At 43.1% G+C, this 25,984-nt stretch overlaps 1 protein-coding gene across 6 annotated transcripts in view; it reads right to left on the minus strand.

Moving 5' to 3' along the window:
- dscamb (Down syndrome cell adhesion molecule b) overlaps window positions 1-25,984 on the minus strand; it is a 104,653-nt gene that overhangs the window by 62,302 nt on the left and 16,367 nt on the right. For all 6 annotated transcript variants that reach the window (XM_079272175.1, XM_079272174.1, XM_079272172.1 and 3 more), the window contains exons 2-3: window positions 25,402-25,719; window positions 24,333-24,479 (exon numbers count right to left, since the gene is read on the minus strand). In XM_079272175.1, the coding sequence (XP_079128301.1) occupies window positions 24,333-24,479; window positions 25,402-25,719 (465 nt within the window). The remainder of the gene's footprint in view (window positions 1-24,332; window positions 24,480-25,401; window positions 25,720-25,984) is intronic.

A 25,984-nucleotide genomic window follows, 5' to 3' on the forward strand; every position in this document is an offset into this window, starting at 1 on the left:
AAGAGAAGAGGCAAAATAAATGTAACAGGGCGGACCACAATGGCGCAGTATGGAGCACCACTGCAAAAAACAAGATACAAGACAACAAAACATCATTGCATAATTGAGTGGGCCAACCATTAAAGTCCTTATCTATTTCAGGGGAATTAAGCACACAGAATCTGCTCACTGCTCCACAGTGCCAGGAAATGATGGGCAGCACTGAGGGGCAGAGCTAAGGTTAGACCGGAGTGATTGACAGGTTCATACAGCCAACTGGAAGCCTGCCATTCCTCCCTTAAGATAGTCTCCTTACAGTAATGAAGCAGAGTGAGCCAGCTCTACATGAGGGCATAAGCAGCCAAGGAGATAATGAGGAAGTTGAGGACATTCTGTGCAATCCTTCCTCTCTCTGTCTCACTCGCTCTCTGTCTCTGCCTCTCTCTGAGGGGTTGAAATAAAGAAGAGAAAATGTCACTGCAGCCTTGAGATTGTGACGTCGACCTCTGACCTAAACTGGGTGTCTTCACTCGTGAAAGCACACACAGGAAACCAAAGAAAGAGGGCGGACGCCATCTTTCGAGGCCTGTGAGGAGCCGAGGTGACTACAGTAAACAGCACTGTGGGGAGTCTGTAGTGTGGATGCTGCCTCCTGTGGTGTGGATGACCATTCCAACGCTACGCAGCTCTGCAAGACTCTGATAAGACCAGCTGGGAGGTGACAAAATGCCCTTGTGGTGGACACAATAGCCACAGTGGAGACACACACAGGGGTAAAACACACACAGGGGGCAACCAGCTGGCCTAGAAATATAATTTGACTGAGGTCACTGGTTCAATTTCTGTTTCCAACAACAGAGCGGATTCCAGGTCAGACATGGCAGCTGGAAGGTAGCCGGCACTAAATCTATGATGCCCCGACAAGAATGAAATGATATGTGAATGTACAGTAAGTCTGGGAACATGCAAACTGAACTCAGCAATAAAGAACAAATGTCATTGAAAGATGTGATAAGATGGCCCCAAGGGAAAGCCAAAAAGCATTTGGAGGACTTTGATTTAAAAAAATGTCCTTTTCAACATTAATTCGCTTCGGAGAATTCAACAAGAGTCGGAGAGTGAGAGGAGGAACGTTGAAAATGAAAGATGAAAGGAAAAGATGAGAAGGCCAGTGTGCCTGCGTTAAATGGAGCAGAATATGTAAAAGCACAGCTTGTGTGACACACTGACACGCTACGCTTCCTTTTAAGCTCCCTGTTCTGGCTCAAATACCTTCTGTGAACCAACCTGCACCTACAAACATGTAGCGTACGCATACGTATACAACACACACACACACACACACACACAGAGCACTGACCCTGTCTTTGGACTATCTAAAGCACAGAGGTGGTAACAGGATCAGACCGAATGAATGTGTTCTGGCCACATATGCTGACAGGCTCACCAATAGTAACAGAGCTGAGTCCAATCCAAATGACCAGACATTAACACACACACACACACACACACAAACATGTCCAAATTGAACCAGTAGTAATCTGATTATGTAGCAGCTGTCACAGATGGCTTTCATTGCCTTGGTTTATGAGTCACTGCGCACACGCACATAATGTAACAGTCACAGACGTGCATACACTCACTCACACAAGCATATGTCCAAACACAAACTGTGCATTCACATACACAGATACTTCATCGAGTTATGAGCAAGTTTTCTGCATTCTGAAGACGGCTCAGGTTAATTGGAAACTTTGGAGTTACTGTGAGGAAGTTTTAATCTGATGCCTCTTTATGGCCTTCATAAGTAAACGAGACCATCAGCGAGAAGATTGGCTATATATTCATAGGTATCTAGTATGCTTGTCATCGGTGCCACTGAATGTGCAAATCACGCAGCAGCTCAATATCAGCAACATGTTTTGAATCCTTTCTACACTGATTGCACATGATAGACAAATGCAACAAGGTACAGCAGATAGAACTCAGTCAATAAGGATACGACATACTGGATGGTTGGTCTGCCCAATTTAAATAAACACACATACACACACACACACACACATATAACCACCAGTCTATTTCTTTCCAGACTCTTTTCATATCTCTTCATTTCATCCCATTCCTTTTCATATCAGAGCTAATGGGAAAAAATGGAAATGCGCCTGTCAGTCTGACAGCCGTCGTGCCGATATCAGGAGCAGGGTTTTCCCGTGACGGCTGAGTCTGAGCGACCGTCAGTTGGTCAATCTGCAGACAGCAAGTCAATCAGTCAGTCAGCAGAGAGTCTGGAATTTAGTGGGTCAGTCAGTTAATTAGTGAACCAGCCATGTGGCTGTGTTAGTTAGTAATCCAGCCAGCCAGCCAGTCGGTAAGTCTCCACTTAAGTCAGTCATTTAGATGGCCAGCCAGACAGTCAATTAGAGTCAATATGTTAATCAGTGACTGCTGTCAGTCAGCGCGATAATGATGAACCAACAGTTCATGACAGTCAGTCTCACGCAGCCAGATGTTTCTTCATAGCTCGTTTTAGAATGTGACTAACATGTGAACAGATTCAAGATTCAACTTTTAACTGTGGATAAAGCTAGAAAGGCCAGCAATATTGGTTAAATATTATGCAATATTGGTTAAAAAATCCCAGCAGTTACAGTAAGAGGAAGCAGGGAAATCGGGGTTGACCCTCCATTAACACTGGAGGTAAAACCCATTATTTCCCTAGAAAACACCTGCAAGCCAGACTATCAGATCAAGAATTAGCAAGCAGCTGGAAACTGTTTGCTCTTGTCTAGTGTGAGTGTTTCCCGTTGCAGCGGGGGTGGATAGAACAGACTGCATAATGCCAAAAAAGAGAAAAAAAAGAGTGCGAGAGGCGATGTGAGGCCTCTCTGATCACATCCACGCTGCACATCAAAAATCAGAGGCAGAAAACGTTCACTTTCATCATCTGAGAGTCGTTTGCTGAGGGGAATTGCACTTTGTCGCTGTCTTTGACTGCGACAGGAAAATTGTGTCTGTCGTGTGCGTGCGCGCGTGTGTGTTTGTGCACATGGGTGTGTGCTCATTAAATGTAGGTGTATGTGTCAGTGTTCCGTTGCATGTGTGTGTGTGTATTTAAGATGACACAGGGGGTGGTCGCACTTAGAAACAGAGTGGCATATGGTGCCTTGCTTTTTGGCAATCACGAGTGACAAGTGAGCAGGGGAACCAGCAGTGAATACAGTGTGTGTTGAAGGGTTGGGGGTAGCAATGGGAGGGCTTTGCTTAACGATCTCATCTGTGTGTGTGTGTGTGTGTGCGTGTGTGTGTGTGTCTATTTTCACCCTTAGGCAATACAGTACTGTTTTATGTGGCTGAATGTGGAACAGGTCTCGTCGTTTAGCAGCGTTATATAAATACATTATAACAATACTGAGCAGGAGCTCAGCACAGAGCGGTTCTGAACGCAACGTCAACAGCTGCCTCGGGGAACGTTTTGTTTTTTTTCCTTACTGCGTTCAGATTGAAAGATGAAAATGTTTCACATTCCCACCACCGCTCCACCTTCCACTGCCACCCTTAACAAACAAACACCCTCCTTCCTACAGCGCTAATTGCAGGCCCCAAGAGGCAGCAGGACGGGGCCCTCAGAGAAATGTCCAATTTGTTGCCTGGTGTCTTCGGGTTTAGGAAATGGTTGACGAACGAGCACCCTGTTCTTCATCCAGCTGATTCACACATCTGTCAACATTGTCTGATTTAGAGGCATTAATCCAGAGCTGTGTCCTAAATGGAGGTAGAGTAAAAAATAAAAAGTCTTTGTGTCGAAATAGTAAGTATTTTCAGGAAAATCTACATTGTGAGAAACCTTTTATTGCTTGTGCACATAAATGTGGGTCGCTGATGTACCCACCAACCCTGGAAATGTAAAAGAAGAATATCTCTTGCTTCTGTGGATTCCTGTGTCAGAAGGCTTGTGACACAACAATGCATGGATTTGAAGCCCGTTTTTTATGACACAAGGGGCATGTGCTTCGCATCGAGTCGCCCTCTCTCATCGCGGCGTTTTCAGGGCAGTTTGGTTTTCATGCTGAATGCCTGCTAGCCTTGTGCCTAGGAGACAGCAAAGTCTGGATCCAAATTTGCTCTGGCCCAGTGGAGGTGATGTTGCCTATAGGCCTATGTATAACTCTTCAAGGAGACCTGTATGTCATTAGGATTAACACGTAGTTTTAACTAGCTAATCCTTACCACGCACAGTACTGCAATTAGATCCTAAACATGGACTGTAGAGTCTTACTGCAGAGTCCACTGTCGCCAAGTAGACTCCCTTACCTCTGCACCCGCCGCTGGACGGGAGGCAGTGGCACATCTGCATTTAAAGTGACAGGCACTTAAAAACAGCCATCAGTAGGAGAACTGAATACGTGAGGCATTTTCTATTTTCTGCTGAACTCTTAGACCTCAATTGTATGATCTTCTTAAAATAGAAAAAAATAGATGACCTTTAATTCAGATTAGCCTGGACTACAACCCTCCGTTCAGTCCAGCAGGTTTGTGAGTAACGCAGAGAGAAATATATTAGCTAGCGTTCGCAGAATGACAGCTATTGTGAATCTTGACGTGCACGGCGGCCATGCTGATTGCTGCCTCACTGTACATGGCCCCGGCCTCCTGGATAATAGGAGACTATTTTTAGATCAGCAGAGAGAGGGGGGTGTGGGGGGGGGGAGAGAGATTGAGAGAAATGGCTGAGAATAATAGGGACGAAGTAGAGAGGGAGAAAAGGAGGCGAGAGAGAAAGGGAGATGCATTGACAATCGTGCAACACTGAAGTAGCAGAGGGAAGACAGGAAAATGTTATGGGCAACCAAGCAACTAATAAGCTTGAACCTCAGCACTCTGCATAATGCGACAGCTCATTACCGCCCAATTAGGCATTACAATGCCTTGCTTACTGAGGTTTATTGATGCAAATCAACCAGGAAAAGATACCCTGGTGCCAAAAAAACAGGAGGTGAAATTGGATGAGAATTTGTCGAAAGTACAGGCTCTGTGGCAGTTCAATCAATTTACAAAGTCTCTGCGGGGGAGGTTATCCAAATTAGTATGTGATTCTGACAATATGGAGCTGATTTATTTCCATCCTCTTGTTATCAAGCAGCTGAGGTTTCCTCTGATGATATTATGATGACCCTTTTTACAGCATAAGGCCACACGCTCTGTTTCCAGTGATGTCATTAGCTACACCATCTGTCTGATACGTGGCACGCAACGGCCTCCTTTATCTCTTCCTACATCCTCACTGCTGATCACACACATGATCATTCAGACATGTACACAGAAAACCTTTCATCACAGTTACAAATCATCACACACATACACACACACACACACAGTGTCATGGAGGGGCCTAATGTTCCCTTTTGCAGACCTGCAGACAACCACCAGGACACTTTAATTTATTTATTTTCTTCTGGACTTCTAATTCCCCTCCTCCCATATGCTGCCTACATGGATTATCACATGCTACTAAACTCAGTCTGGATCAGGCCTGAGGTAATTACTTTAAATACATAATACCGTGTGTGTGTGTGTGTGTGTGTGTGTGTGTGTGTGCTGACCCACCATGTTACACTGCATTGATATTTAAGTGAGAGCTTGTCACGACAGTTGCAGATGAATATGAACAATGATACATAATGAACACACGAGTATGCTTTTTAGATCTGTTATAATGCATTTCCTGTCGCCACTCTGTCACATGTTGTGCATCAAAATGGCAACAAACGTATTCAAATGTAGACTTCCCTCATGATTAGCAAAATAAAACATTTGTATGAGGTCAACCACATATATGCGTAAGCACAGTTGTTTTTTTTAATGATTTTAATGTTGTTTGTTGTGTTATTAATATGGTTTTGCAATATTATTTTCATTCCTTCCTTCCTTGTCTTTGAAAGGTAGCCTGACTCCTCTTTGGTACAGAAAGTTTCCACTAATCTACTTGCGTCACTGCTGGAAGGTGAGCTTGAAATTGCTGTAAATATTCTTTAAAATCAGCCAAAACAACAGAATAAACTTCCAATGTGTCCGACCTGAGTGAAACATAAATGTCTAGAAAACGTCAAACACATCAAATGCTTCTGTGGATGTTATACTCAAGAAAATGATGAAACATGATTTGTAAATAGGACTGTAAAAGAAAAACAGGTTACAAGGAAAAGAACTAGCACATAATGGGAAACAAGGAGAATGTTTTGTTCTAATTTTGTTATTTTTCTAGAGTTTACTGACAAGCCATCACACTAGTTTTGACATACAAGAGGCTCATTATAGTTTTACAGCTGGAAGCTTGTGAAGTTGACATGGAAAGAAGTAAAACAACTGTGTTTTCCACTAATGATGCATCTGATCTACAACACAGATTCATGCATACAAATTGCTTATGTTCAATGTCTGAATGTATTTAGACTGTTAAATCATGCAACAACACTGTGTTCACACTCAAATAAAGCTCATACAAGAAGTATTTTTCAATATCTGCTGTATGGTAGATTGCTTTAATATTGCCAGCAATTATAGCCACATCCAATAAGGAGGTGTTTGGAACAGCTCCTACTTAAATGAAGAAATTGTGCATCAGGTTTGGTTTGTTCATGTTGCTTCCTGATGATGTGTGGCCTCAACACCAACTGCAGCTGTTTGCATTTAAATAATTCACCAGACAATTGCTGTAGTTATACATCTGGAAGTGTGATACGGTCGTTTAAAATGAGAGGTCAAAGTCACTCTCACAGGAGCTCACTGTGGTTTCTTTGCTACATCATTTTAAGAGGAGGAAGACAAAGCAGAGAAAAGACCAGTCTCCATTTTGTTTCACTCCCAAGGACACAGAGGAAGGCAGACACTTGCACAGAATTTTGAACTAAATATGCCCAATTCAATGAGAGATATTGCCGATCAGTCACAGACACACACATACACACACACACACACACACACGCTGCACATCGGCGGTAATAAACAGACACATTCAATATACACACAACAAAAAAGAGCACACACACACACTCAGCCTGGGTCGAGCTAATATTCACGCGTGTCAGGTGGAACGGTCCATTCGGGGTGAGAACAGAGGGGTGCGAGTGTGCTCGCAGGTCCAGTGTGGCTGCTGTTAATGGTCCAGTGGTGTAGTCCGATAAAGGGCAGCCATCTATCTGCACCCCCCCAGTCAACTCTGACACTGTTTCCAAGGAAACGCCACCCGCGGGAGCCAGAAAGGGAGGGTGGGACCTTGAGGGAGCATATTCTCCTGTGCTGTCAGAGTGCCAGGAGGAAGGAGAACAGGGATGGAGTGATAGAAGGACGGAGGAGTGGCGGGAGAGGGGAAGGAGAGATAGAGCGGGGGGTTGGATACAGAGGAGGGGTGCACCAGCCGCCTCACAGGGGTTAACTTTAATCAGACATGACACACACACAGACCTCAGGAAGAAAGAGTGACAAATGCAACTAGAATCACACACAGATACGCTTTCACAGGGGCCGTCACACACATGCACAAATGTCATACGTACAGCAGACACACAGTCTACATATGTGTCTGCGTGCAGGCGTCAGTTTTACTGCAGACGGGTATCACGGGACCCTTTGCAAAGTGTGCAGCAAACACAAAAAAAAAAATGACACGTCATATTTCATTTTCAGCTCCCTTTCTTTTCCGCTTCTCTCCAGACTGTGGGAGAGACGGGAAAGCCGGTGATGCAAACGGCTGAGATAGAGATGCTTTCACGTGGCCGGGCCCACTGCATCATCATCCGGAGACCAGAGCTCACTGTCACCTCCAATGATGTCACACATTAACAACTTCATCATTCATCATATGGGTGCTGTCAGGTATTTGTTCAGCCTGATTCATTCATATGCAGAGTACACTACTGCTGAGGCTTTAAAAAAAACATACAGAGGCAGTACACACAACTTGACAACTTCTTAGCCAACATGTTTGTGTTAGTACACCATAAAATGTGTTGTTGTGTGTGTGTGTGTGTGTGTTAACGAACCCCAATATGTTTTGGTACAAACCGAAATGTGTTTTTGTTGTACCGAATATTAAAAACTGCCGAGTACTGAAAGTTGGCATCGAACCTCCAGTCGGCATCATCTTGTTGACTTATTCTTTGATTTGAATACACATTTTAGGCTGTTTTTTAAGTGTATTTAAGTTTCTGCACAGGTGTATTTGTATATTTGTAATTGCATCGTACAGCCAGCCTGTTGTTAAGTGACTTAAACGTCTTAAAACGTGAGATGCTGGAAGATGCTGTACCTTTCCTTTAAATTAAATTAAATTATTCCAGCAGTAGATACGTATGAACTTTTTTTGCTTCTCCCTATCAGAGTAGATTTTGTTGCAAAGTAATGATTAATGGGAGCAATGCGTACTTTCTGTTTAGCCTCTCCTGACCACATGCTTCAGTACATTCACTGCAATCCCACAAACACACTGTTTTACAGTTATTCTCATCATTCTTGTAAATCCACACTACATAAAAAAACAGTCCACACAGCACTAAACTACACTGAACTACGCCGGCCCACAGACGCTCGCAACAATTAGAAGGTGTAATCTCTGCACATCTATCTGCCAGGAGGCCTGGGCACAAACGCTGAGCAGAGAGAGGGGGAGAGGGAGGGGGAGAGAGAGAGAGGAGGAGAAAATAACCATTATTATTAGCAGACAGAGCTGTCTGCACTGGAGGCCTGATCACCTTCTTCACACACACACACAAGCTAGGAGCTGCTGGGCTTTGTGCGATCAGATGACACACACACACACACACACACAAACCTCCTATTTTGCCTTGTAATTTTGACTTTATACGGACAGTTTGGAGCACCACTGCTTTTGTCGTGCAGTCTGTCGCCATACTATAATTGGGAAGTTGTAAAACCGAAGGATTTCTCATCCATCTCTGTATCCTAATGCTGTCATCCTCCTTCTGCCTGGCTGCTGATTACAGTCTGTGTACTGTCTCACTGTGCAACACTGACTTAATGCTATTTTGCCCGAGCAGAGCCATTGCAGCGACCCAGATGTCCATATACTATAATCTAATCTAAGATGATTCTGGCTCGGGATTGGCTAATCCAACACCACTCTTCCTAATCAGACATCTAATAGACGGCATCTGGACAAGACGACGTAAAAAAAAAACAACACAAAATCTGATTGACTTGTTTGCGAACTATAATCTTGTCTGTACAGTAACGTTGTTCCTGTAAGCAGGAATTTATCCGCATGTTTACCACGAAATAACACAAACTGTTATCTTGTCTTTGGGACAAAGCTTACAAGGACCGATCGGTCTGGCATTAAAGCTTTTTGATCAAATAATTTCACTAAACCTCAATGTGATTTTTAACATGGTACTTGTGTTAGATTGGAATTTTGGAAGGAAATAATGACATTGTAAACAATGAAATAGTTAATAAATAGTTCAAACAAACTCCTCATGTGCACCTTCTTCTTTTGCCAGACAGCATGAGTCTCCCTGCATTCACACCTCTGCCTAAAACGAAATGAATAAATACAGAGTCTATTTCTGCTGGTGTCAACATGTTTCTTTGAGTGCATAATGGATCGAATCATCAATAATCAATTGAATGTGGCACGTCGCAGGAGCGGCTCCCCTCATTTCTTTCCATCCACTCTTGAGGTGTGATGCGACACCTGATCCCTGTCTTTTTCCAGCTGCATGAGACCTTCTCAAAGAGCATAGCAACAGACCTGTCTTCCCTGTAAAAATAGGATTGGCTTCTGTGAGGCCGACTCGACGCCACAGATACAACACACACTTCCCTTCATTGATTATGCGCCCAAGCCCCTCAGAGCCCAGCTTTGCAACTGATGTCTTCCCCTCTCCGCCTTGCTCACTCTCCTCATAGCTCCCATTTTCACCCTCTTGCTCAGATTTGGAGCCATTTACCTCACAACCCCATCAATATTTCAGCCCTCCTGCGGAGGACTTACCCCTTCTTTTTTTGTACATTTCTATTGTTTCCCCTGGATAATGAAATGTTCATGTTATTTGGGAGCAGGAGAGACATGCTGTGAACACAAGCCGAAGACAACCATGGAAGCTACATTGCAAAAATCAAGAACACTAAGGCCATCTGCTTGGGTGGATCCTCGCTTTGAGCAAAAACATCTGGACTTGAGAGCTTTGATTTGGACGCACTCTAATTAAGTGGACTTTTTGTGAGTGGTTATAGTCGGGACAACTGTTACAGTTACCGGCTGAGCACATTTCCCAGTAACAGTGTTTGACTAAAAGGAAAAGTCCGTCAACACTGGAGATTTTTTTTACCGTCAACAAATCCCATCAAAACACCAAAACCAAAAATTATTTGATTTTACTATGTATTGTTTGTGGAGCCAAAGCCTGATGTATCTCATTCGTCTGTGCCATAAAGCTCCATTGTTGTTCAAAAACTATTTAAATCACATTCTTTTATCACGCTGAACACGAGCACTGTTGTGAATTTTGTCTCGATCCCACATTCACTATATGGGATCTGCTGCCGTAAACTCTCACTAGTGCAACGAACGTGAATTATTCCACAGCTGAATAAATAAAATACACTCCTGCTTGACTAACGTTGGCTAAAATATGCAGTGCCCGGCTATTTTATGAAATGACTTCGGCTTTTTAAAAATGGCATATATTCGTGATGTCATTTTTAAGATTTACATCTTCAGTAAAATCAAAAAAGTCTTGGAGAAAAAATTAATTTAGGTAAAAGTCTTGCAATTATAATTTAACATTTACAGATAAAATGTCATTTACCTCCTGTTATTGCTATGTTATTGTTATGTTGATTAATCAATGTTATATTGAGCTGTGAGGGATGTAGTGAATCTAAACTATGCAAATAAATGCCAAAAAAATTAAAATTAAACATTTTTGTTTGTGTGAACACTTCATGAGACTATATTGTATTACATTCTTTGGACTCGTGGACTTGAGAGCTCCGTGTGTCATATGATATGGACTGCACACGCCTCAGCATGCTGGTATTTCATGCTAGCTTTCAGCAGCTGTCTATTACCATCCGATAACACATCGAGAGAGGCATAAAACGATGGCGCCGGGGCAGAGGAGGCTGAGCAAACAAACACACTGAGAGGTGGGGAGAGAGAAAGGGCAGATGTATTGAAAGCTGCTGAGTGATGTGTGTTTTCTTTTTTGGCTGTGCATACTGTTGACTGAGAGAGAGGGAAGGAAGGATATGCAGGCAGCAGGGAGAGAAGGTGAAGTGTGTTTCAGTAAGAATACAATCCTTTCATATGGGTGTTAACCAAAACAAGGCCAGAAGGCACTGTATATGGAAATGTGGCACAGAAAGTGTGGCCATGAGGGTACCTATAGCGCATTTCTCTGTAAAGGCTTTTCTCTGAATTTAAATTCAATCTCAGACATTCGGCAGCACATCTCTGTTTCAGTATTTGATGATAAAAAAAACCACCACAAAATCTAAATCAAGCCTGATCTCTGATTTCAGAGTGGCTCAAATGCTTCTTTTTTGGACAAACCCTTTCTCCGAATAGCATGTTCTCATTAATGGTTTCTCACCACATCTATTTGGACATGATTTTAAAGAACTCAGATTGTGGGTTATCCTGGATTATGCAAAGGACCCTGTGCACAAACACTTATCAGTTTAATTTCTTTGTCCTCCCAATGATATTCATGCCAAATCCCACAGCGTCGTATCTTTGCTCACAGCTGGCAAGTGTAACTAAAGGATTATGCAAGCAGCTTCTACGAGCAAATAGATTTCTCCCGACTTCAGAGGAAACTGCTAGTTATGCAGCGCCTATCTGTCCGCCAGGCATGCACAAAAACATGTCTCCCATTTTCTTTTTCTCTTGTTTTAACCGTGCGAGGGAGATGGAGAAGAAACAGGAGAACGGGAAACAGCAGCGTAAACAGAACAAAAACACGTGTGCTGAAGTCTGTGTATGTGCACAGCCATTCTGTATCATCAGGTGAACATCTGCATTTAGGCGTTGCATGTTTTACTGGAATATGGCAGCTGAAACAAAAGAGGGGGGGGCTGAACTTCATCTTAACTGGATACGCATTAAAGCACCACCACCTAAATTACCAATTGGCACGCAAGTATGCCATTGGACAAGCTCTGATCGTCCACCAAGCGTCCGTGAGTGAGCGGACCGAAACACGTGAGGTCAAGCTACTTCCCGTATGCAAATATTTCTCACGGTTTCTTTCCCATATATGGTCCAGATCAAGCCCAGCCTATGATGGCGATTTTCAGATTCTCTGCGTGGCCTCCCCGCTGTCCCTGAGGGAGATGTGTATTAATTAGCATTGATCTGGAGCAAGAAAACACAGAGCAGATTGGGACAGGTCCAAGGCTATCGCAGATACAGGAGCTTACTTGAAATACAGCACAGAATACATTTACATTTTATTTTATTTTTTTAGGCAGCTGACTGACAGCCAGATCCGGAGAAACGCAACAGTATAGAACAATTGCCACGTAACAATTTTCACTCAGATTGTATGCAGTTATATCAAAAAAGAATAAGCGTTGCCATATTTGCTTCTATTTTAACTTCTCAAATATTCTAGTTTTGAGTAGTAAGCATCAGGATTTTAGTATCAAACTTTTTCTGTCTTCCTCAGTCCTTTCTTTCTAATATACTGCACATTACTCAGGGTCATGCTGATCTAGGCTCCCTCACCAGGATCCTTTTGACCATTTTTTTCTGTAATGACCTGAAAGCCACAATGTAAATGTTTCTAGATCAGCAGTCCTAATCGCGGACCCAAGATGCAGTCCATCTCTTCTTGCTGAGCAGGCAAGGCCTCTTTGAGCCATTAGGCTCCAAACAGCTGTGAATGCCTTGTTATGCGCACAGCAGTGTATCATTGGAGTCAGACAGGGAGCTGGTAATATCTAACTCAGATTTTAAAAACACAAAAGCACATTTTGTGCTTACCATCAAAAATCCCTGCTAAAGCTGTGACACAGCAGTTTTCGTTGATTATCTCCAAACTCCTCCAAAACAGTTTTATTAGAACGAAAATGGATTTCTTCCGTGTCGTTATCCTTGATCTGAAGTGCTCTAAAATGATTGTGAACATTATATCTTGAGCTAAATTTAGTTGAACTCTTTCTCATTCTACTTTTACATTTGCTCATTTGAGCTCGCCTAATCTGAACTGATATGTGCATGCAGCACTATGTGAGAGCGTGGCAGTTTCATGTCATTCGGTAGATCTTGTGCTGTAATAATCAGCAGAATAAAATGTTGTGACTGCAAGGATTTTTTAGCATATGACCAAAAGGGTACTGCGCTGACTAACACTGAGACACAGTAAAAAAAATGACAAGCATCAAACAGAATACAATATGTGAAATCAAATACATTTGCTTATAAATTTAACCTATTTTCACATTCAAGCTATCATTCATCAAAGAAGAAGTTCTGCTAAAATACTCAAATGTGAGTTTTGTCACTTGCGTAAAATGATAGTGTTATTAACGTCTTTGGGTTTAGGGCTGCTGGTCGGGTAAAATAAGATATTGGAATATGTCATTTTAGGATTTGAGACATTGTGATTCTGACACTGTGTAGATCAATTTATTGTACAAATAATAGGTGAATTAATTGAGCCATAATTTGTAGCCACATTGGTTGGATATACATAAACTTCATTCTGATTAACTATAAGATTTTTGATAAATAATCATCAGTAATGTGGATTTACTGATTAATTGGAGAAAGGCAATTAACAGAACAACCAGAAAAAATATAAATAAAAAGTAAAAAAACACATCACTTTACTGTTATTCAGCCCTGAAAACCAGAAAAAGACAAGAAGTACTCCTGATTATCTCCAGATGATCTCAGTCGATATCTAGTCTCGTATGTCGGTATCGATACATTAATAATTGATATGTTGCCCAGCCTTAAAGCAAAGCTTGTTTCCAGTAAAAAAAAAAGCAAAGGTCTTTGGTGCATTTTGATGTGGCTGGTTGGTGAAAGTGCTTCACGTTATCTCAGCCGACCGCTGAAACGTCCAAGAAGAACCTCATCTGCGCCACATTTCCATTGTTGGGAGAAAACAGAAGGAAAGGAGAGAAACGGAGAGTTTGGCTGGAACAGACAACAATTACACTTGCCCTAGGAGGCCGAGGGAACCTGACCACGTTGCTATGGAAACTCAAGTACAGCAGAAAGTAACAGGAAAATCAATTCAGACGGAGCTTATCTCTCCCTCCCTCCCTCCCTCCCTCCCTCCCGTCTCATTTCACAAGGGCTACAAAGCATGTTTCCACTCTGAATCACATTTTAACTATTGCCGGGCTGATGCAGCACTAATCACAACAAACACAATGGTTTTTCTTCTCATTCCCACGTACATGACATTGTGTGGATTTATAGTGACCAGAAGAAAAAGAATACGTCTTCAAAACATGCACACCTCTGAAATTGTACAAGAGAAAGATGCGAGTGCGAGTGTGCTACGACTCGACACAAATCACCCTCTGTCTCAGGCGCACCGTTCATTTTCTTTTTTTTTGCTCTTTCTTTCCTTTCCTCCTCACTCGCTCCCTCGGAGGGGCAACAGCAGCTGTACGCAGGTGATAAGCCTGTGCGGCGATGGGCGCTCGGCTCTGATTGGCTGGCTCAACTCCTACGCTGATGTGAAGATTGCAGGCTGCGTCTGTCAAAAGGCCACTCTGCTCGTGGTTGTCATCTCGTGACGTCACTGCCGCAAATGACAGTTCGACTGGCTTCACTCGGAGCGTATAGCGTGAGATTTACATTGTTCCTCCCGTAGTGTTTCTGCATGACACACTCTTAACATTTAAGAACCTATATCGTACACAGGGTGCAGGACACGTTCACAACACAATCATAAATGTATCAGACGTATGGCCTCGGCTGCTTTGCACACAGTCACATGAACAGCTCTGATCATCTCACAGACAGTCAGGGTACGACAGGAAGTGACTGCCTGCAGCCTGCAGGGAGTTTGGGTGTTATTTGGATCTCAGTCGTTAGCTGTACAATGGCACGGTGAGGTCAAAGACGGGCTGCATGTATACTAAGTGTGTGTGTGTGTGTGTGTTCTCAAGGCTCACGCCAAAGAAGAGGCAAGAGGAGAGAAAACGAGCCTTGAAGAAAAATAATGATGCTTGATGCCTCATACATCAAGAAAGAGATAGAGGGTCACCTTGCAGTGAAGTCGGCTGGTCATTTGCTACTGCAGGGGTCAATCTTAAGAACCATTTGTAGAAATCACAGGAGAAACTGATATGATGCAGTAAGCAATAATTCAATATTTCCTTACTGTTTTTTATACACGATTATATGTATATGTTTAAGATGTTAGAGATATCCTGACAATGATTTCAACCATTTCACCCAGCCCTGTGGCTTTGGGTAAGCTGTCAAAGTCTTCCATCACACATTTACGTTAAATTACTGTTATTTACTTTGCAATCTCAGCTCATCTTGATACAGATGGAATAATGGTACAGACCCATATAATGTAACGCAGTGCATGAAAAGAGCATTAGAATAAAAACAACTGTCATGATGATATCCATTTCAGAATCCAATTAATGTTTGCAAATCATTTACTGAGATACCCAACATGTGTTGAACTAATTCTACACTTTCATTCATGTTTCAGTAGTTGCTGCCACCAAACGTTTGGTCAATAAGCTCCAAATATAGAGGAGCATAAACAGAAAATTATTCAGCTTTTCTGGTTGACAAAAAAGTTTAAAATATTCAAGACAGTACAAATAAAGTATGGTTCAAGGCCCCAAATCACTGGATCCAACTTAATGCTAGTCAATGGTGGTTTTCTGGTTAAATGCATATGGAGGAAGAGCGGGTCGTCTACTAATCGGAAGATCCCCGGCTTATCCGCTCCGCATGTCGAAGTGACAATGTGGGCACTGAACCCCCCAAACCCCTAAAGCTCTGCCATCGGTGTGTGAGTGAGTGTGTGTGAATGAATGACAGAATAAGATTGAGCAGTTTGGCACCTTGCATGGATGTGTGAATAGGGCTGTGAGTGGTCAGAAGACCAGTAAAGGTGCTATATAAATGCAAGTCAATCTTAAATTATTATTTCAAACTTTGGAAATCTCCTTCCAGAGTTGCAGAAGACATTATACTACCGTTTTCCCAGGCTCTATAGTAATCTTTACGAGTAAACTGAACTTTATTGTGTAATATTGGTGGATTTTTCCATTTTAAGAGACAAATCTACCATAGATCCATAAAGTACCATAAAGATCCATAAAGATAAAAGCACTCAATTAGATCTCCTCTTCTGATTGGTGTCCAGCAGGCGCTCTAAAATCATGATCATGTCTAATCAGTGTTACAGATGCCCAGCAGGGGGGCACAGGCACCAAGGCTCTGTGTGAAAGTTGAAAGAGGCTCAATGCGATTTACTGTATTTTTCCAGATTAACCACCCTGGGTGCAGAATAAGACCATGTATTAATCCTTGATTGGATGGAAGGCGGGAGAGGAAAGAAATGCAGTGAAAAATCCCTATTAGGTCAGCAGGGTGATTTGAGTTATTAAGTGCATTTTTTACTCTAATCAGTCACTTTTAAGATGGGATCAGACACTGTTGTATTATGGGATGTGATTGAGCACACCAGTTTGTCTCCATTTCCCCCAGCGCCTCAGCTGGGAACATATGGGAAGGTTCCTCCACGAACCCCGCCACCTGTCACCGACACGGGCGGTCATGAACAGAGGCACTTTGCACCTACACAGCCACAGTCCTCCAACAGCCCACATCCAGGAGACTTTATAAACAGAAATTAATTGCTTGCTCTGGCTGTAATTAGCTCGCACCATGCTTATTACTAATCTGTGTCTTGGCCTGACGCCAGGCCCGTTCTGGCCCGGCTCCAGTCCATTTTCAACACAGTGTTGCTCTACAGTAATCCATAAGCTCTGGCAGGATGTACCCGTTCCACTAACTGAGCTGTTCTCAACTAAACACACATATTTCTAACTTTTCTGTGAACGGGTCCTCGTATTAACTCTCTTTCTATTACTGTATTGCGCTGTCTTTAAATGCGTCGTCCGAATTTGAATGTGCTGATCGTGTAACAAAATGTGTAAGATCCGCAAATTCCACGAGTTTTGATATTGAGTGGATTTCATACATTGCATGACTTATGCACAACCCAAAACTGTAAAACTAATTCAGGACGTTACCGTAAACCCAATTCCTGCACTAAAATAACGGCACACTCTACCAAAAACAGAGCTTATTGGAGCTTCTGCCTTCAATCCGAGTTGAAAACAAAGGGGCATCCCCATCGCAGAAAGCCAAATTGCCTATTAAAGATGAGAGCATGTTCAGTCTCCCAATGCGCCCTGCCATCACCACCCTAATCATTCCCTGCCTAAGCAGCCTAATGGCTGCCATATTGCTGCTGTTTATTAGTAAACACTGATGGAAGAGTGCCCGCTTCAACAGTTGTTGATTTTGTCTATCCGTATGGAGTATCAGCTGGGAATCACCGCCACTGTGCCAGAACGTTGTCTGTTGTTCAGTCTGCCGTCACTAAACAGTTTGCTTTATTTATTTTACGTGCATAGTGATTAGGATGTCAGTAGATGGCATAATATAATATATAGAGCTTAGATAAGGCATTAAACAAATGTGAGAGCTGAGAACAGCCCTTCTTCTGGTATCTCTAAACCACCAGAGTGTTCTACTGATGTGTTGTAAAATAATTAAAATGTGCAGTGTTTTTTTCGGTCACAAACTACAAGTGTGTGCGTCAGTAGCTGAGCCAGAAGGACACTCCAAAGATGACCTTAGGTTTAAGATGCTTTTGGGAAGCCTGGTCCAAGATCGATTTCCCTCCATCTCTGTCTCAGTAACCCTTCTATTGATCCTTATCAAATATGTATCACGTCCTCAAGCCTTCACCGCAGCCAAGATGGAGACTTCAAACAGCAACGGCTCAAACAGAAAGTCAAAGGAGAGCCGGGTTTCTCTTCTTCCTAAATGGCAAATCTCATTGCGTGTAGGGAAGATGTGAAACCCGAATAATAATGTAAAAACAACTCAAATGTGAGCCAACACATCACGAAAGCACAACATACTATAACAGCTTTAAAATAAAAATGTAATCTCGGCTCGTTTCAAAAGCTGTAACATCAAAGCTTTCAAATATAACACAGGATGCATGCTGTCCTAAAGCAAGCTGTACAAAAGACAGTGGGGTGAGTCTTCTACAAAAGGCAGCGGAGAGACACACGACACATGAAGCAAACACCCCCCAACTATCTCGGCTCGAACCTCACTTCTTACTAAAAGGGTCTCGTCTCGTCCTCTTCCAATTCCCCAAACTCCCCTTCACACAGCACTCATATGTTGCAAATGCACAAAATGCATCCTTCAGCTCACGTTCCCATAATTCTCTGTGGCAGCAGCGTGATTAATGCACACAACTATTGATTTTTTTGTTTTCCTTTGCTTCTTTCTTTCAGGAGAGTGCCCCCCCCCCCCCCCCCCCCCAGACCCCAAACGCTTCCTACTTGACAGTATCACACTTTGCACTCTGTCACACACACAAATATAGACAATGGAAATAAATTCACAATTACAGCACCTTTATACACACACGCCGTACAAAACAATAAGCACCCCCCTGCCCCTTAGCTTTCAGGCAGCTGTGTGTGAGTGGACTGGGAAAAGGGGTGCAGTGAAAGACAAGGGTCAGCATTTCACTAACTGCTGATCTGTGTAGGAGGAGGGGGGAGCAAAATGATAGGCTGTGTTGTTTTCATAGGGTTTCACTGCAGGATGGGTGGAGTAGTGTGCAAAAAAAACCCCCCAAAAAACACATCGTGCACCCACAAACAAAAAACTCACGACAAATGTGCAGCACATCACACACACACACACGTGTTACAATCTAGATCGTCCTCTGAATTGCTATGCAGGGATCAGCCGTTATCGAGCCCCTGAACAACGAGAGGCAGAGATGGAGCGAAGGAGAAGTGAGAGAGGAAAGGGAAGCGGGAAGGGGAAGAAGGCAGAGGGAAAAGATCATGTGGCTAATGTGACGCAGTCCCTTGTTTACAAAAGAAAAAAGCCTCGCCCACTCTCCTCTACCTTTCAAACCTCTTCCTTCTGAGTCTCTTGTTTCCCCAGCTCCCTCTTCCACTCCTTTGATCTGCCCTCTCCTCCTACTTCCTCGCATCTTCTTACTTTCCCAAGCTCAGTTCCTCCACCCTGCCCTCCTTTCAAGGTTGGCCTGACTTTGGGCGTGTTGAATTTACAGCCCCGTCTCCGCCTGCCTCTCAGTGCCCTCGCTGTCAATCTCAGTGAAAAATGGAGGCGGTGGCACATCACTGGCATGATAAATTCCTGCTGAGCAGTGATCCTGTAAACCAAACACCTACAGTTGCCCCTTTGAAGACATCCTTAACATTCCAGCGCCTGAGCTGGTGGCTGGTTAAGACTGTGATTCTATTAGCAAGCAAACTGTTTAATTAGCCTCTATAAGCACTCACAAGAACCCATGAGAGAGGAGTGAGCAGAATGCCAGAGTGCAGAGGCACTTTCATCGCTTGAAAGCTAAACACGTGGATGGGAAGTGGCCGACATGAATGTGACTGAAAAATGTAACTTGAGATTTATTTTTACTGATGCCGTGAGTATCGGCAGGGACTTATTGGCATGAAGCAAATAAATAAAACACAGCATTTTCCACGCAGGAGGAAATTGACTGGGGCGCCATGCCAAGCAGGTTGAGAGGGGAGAGAAGGCCGACCGTCAAGGCCAGCGGAGGAGGATGGGAAGAAGTGGAGGATGGAGAAAAGAAGAGAGGAGTAAATACAAGGAAACGAAGGACAAAAACAAGGACAATGGTGGGTACATAAAGAATATCAGCATCTGACATATATTACAAAACAGATATTCTATATACAGTATGCACACAAATAAAAACTCAATTGAGCCTTTGCTAAGCCCCTCCCCCCGCTGCTACTCCATCATGCTACCATGGAGCCCACACTGTCACTAACTGCTCCGCCTGAATGTGCCTTTGTTTTTTGGAAGAATTGAAAAGCGTGGACAGAAAAATATTCCCAAAAATACCATAATGCTATTAAGCCGACCAGTGTGGCAAAATGTCATATGATTGACAAATGTCTATTGTCTGACAGTATATCATCAAAGAAAATAATTGATAACTAGCCACATACAATAAAGAGGATGGAATAGCAAGACGGAGGCACATCGAGAAAGGTCAAATTAATTTGTTAGGAGAAAACCGCTTGAGATGTACAATCTTGTTTTCGAGGGGGTCGCAAATGGCTTCTGGAGTCGTCCCGCTCGCATCGCTGTGAGCATGCGACTCAATACGGAATGAAGCTTCCCGTCCTCCATCTCCAGCTTAATCTCCAGCCTGAGATGAAAGGCCTGCTTGTTTGTTTCAGGAGGAAACCCTATCTCTCCACACCAGAGGCGACCTTTCTCCCTCCATTCCTCTTTTCTTCTAACCTCACCTCTCCCCTCTGTTGCTGTCCTCTAGGGCCGACATACAGGCCTCCTGTCCGGCCTGCACTTCCTTATCTAAAGCCGTGCGAGGCTTCCCACTGGATGAGCGACTGGATGAATGTGTTGGAGCCGTGTTGCTTGCCTTTCAGGTATAGCTAGCATTGAGCACGGTTAGCACCAGTGTCTTGTCTTCAAAATGTTATAAAAATGAACACAACAAGCGGCACTTGCATGGAGATTATGTTGACTCCGCTCTACTGTTGCGTCTATGTCTGTAGAAGGTAGGAAGAGCCAATGAGAAATCGCAGTGTGGGAGATGTACAAACAATCGTAAAGGTACAGAGCGGATATATTACAACTAATACTGCACATTAGGAAGACTCAAGCATCTGACATATTACCGTCAGCAGACACAGAATTGATGTTCAAATTGCACAACATACAACTGCATGCGTCTTCAAGGAGAGTGCAAGGTCTCAGTGACAACATGTTTGCAGCTCATTCAGTACCTAATACTGGTTTCGCTGAAGCTCTTCTCCGCAACCAAGGCCGCCCGGCTCATTAGGCTGCCTCGTACCATGAAGGATGAGAGACAAAAGGTAGGTAGATGGAAAAACACAAAACCGTTGCAGCTCCATCCCTATTCAAAAGCATGGCCACTTGAAAGACACAGCGGCATGTACAAAAAAACACGACACAGACATAACGTATGCACGCTGCTACACAAAGGTAAGCATGTGACAACACCGATACACACATGCATTGAAATAAAGCTCCACCATGTAAAATCCAGGCAGCAACACGGCTCGACTCCTCCCCGCTCCACTTTATCGAATTATTTAGTGTGCCTCTTTCATCTCTCTGTTAGCTCTGTCAATTGTTTATCAAAAGCAGCGAGGAGGCGATCGGAGCCGGGCCTTTGAAAGCCCGCGCTGCGAGATCCATTTTAAAATTCATGACGGGTTAATGGTATGTTCGTGACATTCGGACCCAGTGAGCTTGCGTCGTGCTCATTCACATTGAAAACAGGCCGCTTCAAATGACTACTAAGCAGTCCTCATTCTGAGAGGTAATTCATATTGTAATTAACTTTTCAATCACAGCTGATTAATTAAGACAGGCCCTAGTCTGTAATTATGCATCTATTTCAGACCCGAATGTGAATCCCTGGATATTCAAAGATGCCACGATTTTAAGCCTGAATCCTCTCTACGCGCTCATTTTACTCATCGTAAAAAGCACATTTATACCTGACCATATCAAACTACCACTAGTGTTCATAGGTTTGGATGTTTCAGGGTATGTAAACTGGATGTTCATTAACATTTGCTTTGCACTGGCTTCCTGTCCAACAAAGACTTGACTTTAAAATCCTGCTGTTGGTTTACAAAGCACTGAATGGTTTAGGGCCAAAATACATCTCTGATCTGCTGCTACCTTATGAACCATCCCGACCCCTCAGGTCGTCTGGGACCGGTCTACTTTCTGTTCCCAGAGTCAGAACTAAACATGGAGAAGCAGCGTTCAGTTTTTCTGCTCCACATATCTGGAACAAAGTCCCAGAAAGCTGCAGGTCTGCTGAGACCCTCAGCTCCTTTAAATCAAGATTGAAGACCTTTCTGTTTGCTGCTGCCTTTAATTGAACCACATTCAATTAATATGTTAATCAATTTCCTGCATTTCTGCATTTTACTACTGCATTTTATTTCTTGCACTGTTTTTTTAATTGTTTTTAAATCTCCTTTTCTTTTGCCTTGTGTTTTGATGCTTTTAATGGTTTTATGTGAAGCACGTTGAATTACCTTGTTGTTGAAATGTGCTATACAAATAAACTTGCCTTGCCTTGCCTTAATAATAAAGCGACATTAATTGTTCAAGAACACCACGGTGGTGTTGAGAAATATCAGGAGCCTTGGCTGCTCTTCCTCACATTCTGATGCACAATGCAAGGTAGGGAAGTGCACTTGATGTTACCGTTCCCAACAAAAAACCTGAGATTCATAATTCAGTGTGGTGTTGGATACCTTTATTTTGTATCCACTGAGACCAACTCTTCTTTCATGAAAAATTGAGGAAAAAAAAAAAAAAAAAGAGAGGCTGGAGAAGGAGTCTGAAAACTAGGCTGGGACAAGCTGCACCCGGTTGCCACTGTCAAGCCCTGTTGGTATCCTCATGGCCTCTCATGCGCGTGCTCTTCTCACTCACGCACAAACACACTCGCGTGCACATCCTCCTAACCCTCGCTCCTAGAGTAAACATACCCTCTCCATAACAGTGCGAGGTGAATCCGCTCACGCATCGGAATCGACCATCAAATATTCATCAGCGAGCAGCAGTGATTTTGACAGTGCGCTCCTGCTTTTGACAGCACTCGCCTGCTGCAATACTTATTGGAGTAAACACGGACAATCCAATATCGTTGTTCTTTTGAACACTTGCGAAAGAACTCAAAAGAACACAGAGCGCACAATATAATCCATCAAAACCTCACTGCATATTCTATAGGCACTCAGACCTGCTGTGACAAAAAAAAAGAAAAAGGGAAGACGTCATTGTAGCACTATAAGAGCTGATTTAAGGTAGTCATTGCCAATGATTGTAGTCAATACAATAGAATGGCACACACACATGCACACTTCAAATTAAAATCGTACATGAAGAGATGGTCGATACATGTCATTGTCTATTTAATTCAGGCCAACAGACCTTTGCTTCTGATAAAGATGAAGAGGAGTTAAACGTTAAAGCATTTTATCCTCATAACAGACACTTTTTTTCCCCAGGTACAGATGAGATAAACATCATCTCTGACTCTTGTCTACATCATTTATTTCATTTACAGAACCTAATCATATCTGCATGCTGCATATTTGCTCGCTCTCCGTGACATTATAGGCACCGTCTTCAACCGGCAGCTCGCGGCGAGTAACTCGAGGAACCTCCAGTAAATAAGTCGCTGGCATGGATCAGAAGACACATCTTCATGCTTGAGCAGACACATTTAAAATGCCACCAAAACACCGTCCCAGATTCTGCCCTCAGTCAAATGACATCAAGTGCTCACTTACAGGTCCCTGAACGCCCCAGTATGAAGCCAAGTCAGCCAGCGGGTATACATGGAGCAATCAAGAGATAAGCATCCCATTTAACTTGAGTAAAAATCCAACCCGCAGACCGTCCCGGTGTCTTGCGTTATCACGCTGTGCCACTGGATTCCAACAAGGAGGGTAACTAGGTCAATGACGCGATGTCAACCGTTCCACTTTACCCCTTGCTGGACTCAAAATGGAGTTGGCTGAGGTGAGGTGTGTATAGGAGAGAGAAGATCGGTGATTCAATGTGACAGTTATCAACATCCTCTGGCTAGTGAGAGGACGGGGCCGAGCAGAGGTGCAGAGCCTCAGTAATGGCAGACTATACGACAGAAAACAGGTAAGAAGATGACTCACAGTGAAACAGAACACAGTGTGAGGAGCAGAGCAGAGCAGGGAGGGCCGCTGGGATAAACAGCAAAACAAACAAAAAAAGCAAAGCAACTTTCCCCCCGTCAAAGATTTCATCTTACAGCACAAAACGGCTTCTCTGTGTGCTCTTTAATAAAATACCTTCGACACAGTCATTTCAACATTAACACGAGCGTTTTACCTTCACATGTCACACATTCGCCTTGATTATCAAGGTGTCACAGGTCGTGTCCCTGGATTTATTTTAACACTAAAAGCTCCGTACTGAACTACCCATTTACACAGGATACAAAGTATTTGACTTGTCTTACCTGAGTTGAGTGAAACTGTGTCTTTCTCCCATGATACGACAGTGACGTAGGCCTCAACAGAAGTGGGGATAATGCACTTGAAGACGGCTACGCTGCCTCTCATAGCCTTCTGGTCGGCCACTCTGACTGTGTAGGGTTCCCGTGAAACTGCAGATCAAGAAAAACACATTCATGACGAGTCTCATTCATAAGAGACCAACTGCTTTATTGGATTCTTCTTTTTCATTTTTAGGGTCAGGGTGGGTGTCCAGTTCAAGCCTCCTGAAGTAGTAGTATCACAATAATACTACTACTTTGTGGTGTACAATTATGCAACATTACACGACATTGAGTCCTTGTTTTAATGTCAGCAGAGGTTTGGATCAAATGTGGTCACACATTCAAGATTTAATTTGTGTATGAAACCTAACTTTAGCAAAGGTCAAACAGATGACAGGTGGATATAAAACACTATTCTAACAATTGATGTTGCCAAGGTTAAGAATTAACTATAAATACTAATCTTTGTACCAACATGGACAAGAAGTCCTTGAAGTGTTGAAAAACTAAATCTACAAATGCATCTGCTGAAGAAGGTCATGTGACACAACAGAACGCTCCATAATCGCTAATGAGAGGACTTTGCCTTCAGAATAAGCACATTTTGCGTCATTGTGATTTCAGTGCAATTTGAACAGTTCACTCCAGCGATCAAAATGAATATGTCTCCTAACTATTTAAGGCTTCTGATGTTTTTAACACACGTGCTGTGACAAAGTTCAGCCGATCTTTCCGATCACGTATCTGGAGCAACATATTAATCAATCAGACTCAGATAAATTAAATAAAGTCATCCTCAAAATGCTTTGAACCTTTGCTTGTTGATGACGGAGTTATTATAGGATTTTGGAAACCTGCACTGAATTCATTTGCAATTAATTTGTCTTTCAGGTGTTTGATTTTACCACTGTATTAATACCCAAAGCATCATTATTAGTGGTGTTGCTACCATTACAACTACAACCTACCCCTACATTTTCTGACCACTACCAGTGCTCCTGCTACACTAAGCCCTCCACTGTGGACTCACCGGCTTTGATGTGGACATCCTGACTCCTAATCTTGCCAGAGGGGTTCTCGGCAGTGCAGTAGTACGTGTTGTCGTGGATCAGCTTGCTGAAGCTGGACGGCAGGAAGTTGAAGATCTGGAGGGTTCCATTGGGGTGGACATGGCGGATGCCCGGCACATCGTAGATCTCCTCGCCGGTCGCCAGATACCAGCGCAGCGAGGCAGGGGGCGCGCCACCAGCAGGACAGGGCACAGAGGTCCCTGTGGTGCTGGCAAATACTACCTCTTGCAAAGATGCATTGACAAAATATAAGCTGGAATATAGGTCCTCACTGAAAACTGAAAGAGAGGAAACACAGAACGGTCACCGTTACAAACACGTTTACTGTATTTGATCACTTATCCTGTAAATAGTTTGGAAGCAAAACCTTGAATGTAGCCTTTCAAAATAAATCGAGAGTAGAGAACACAAATGTTTGTCGAGAAATGTAATTTTTGTTCTTTTTTATAAATCAGATTGTTTGGCATTTGAGCATGAAAATGTAAAAAAAAAAGCCCAAATTAGTATTCTTCCTAAGTCAGCCACTGTAAGTGCTTCTAGTTA

The sequence above is a fragment of the Melanostigma gelatinosum genome (assembly GCF_949748355.1).
Source record: "Melanostigma gelatinosum genome assembly, chromosome: 7".
Taxonomy (NCBI): domain Eukaryota; kingdom Metazoa; phylum Chordata; class Actinopteri; order Perciformes; family Zoarcidae; genus Melanostigma; species Melanostigma gelatinosum.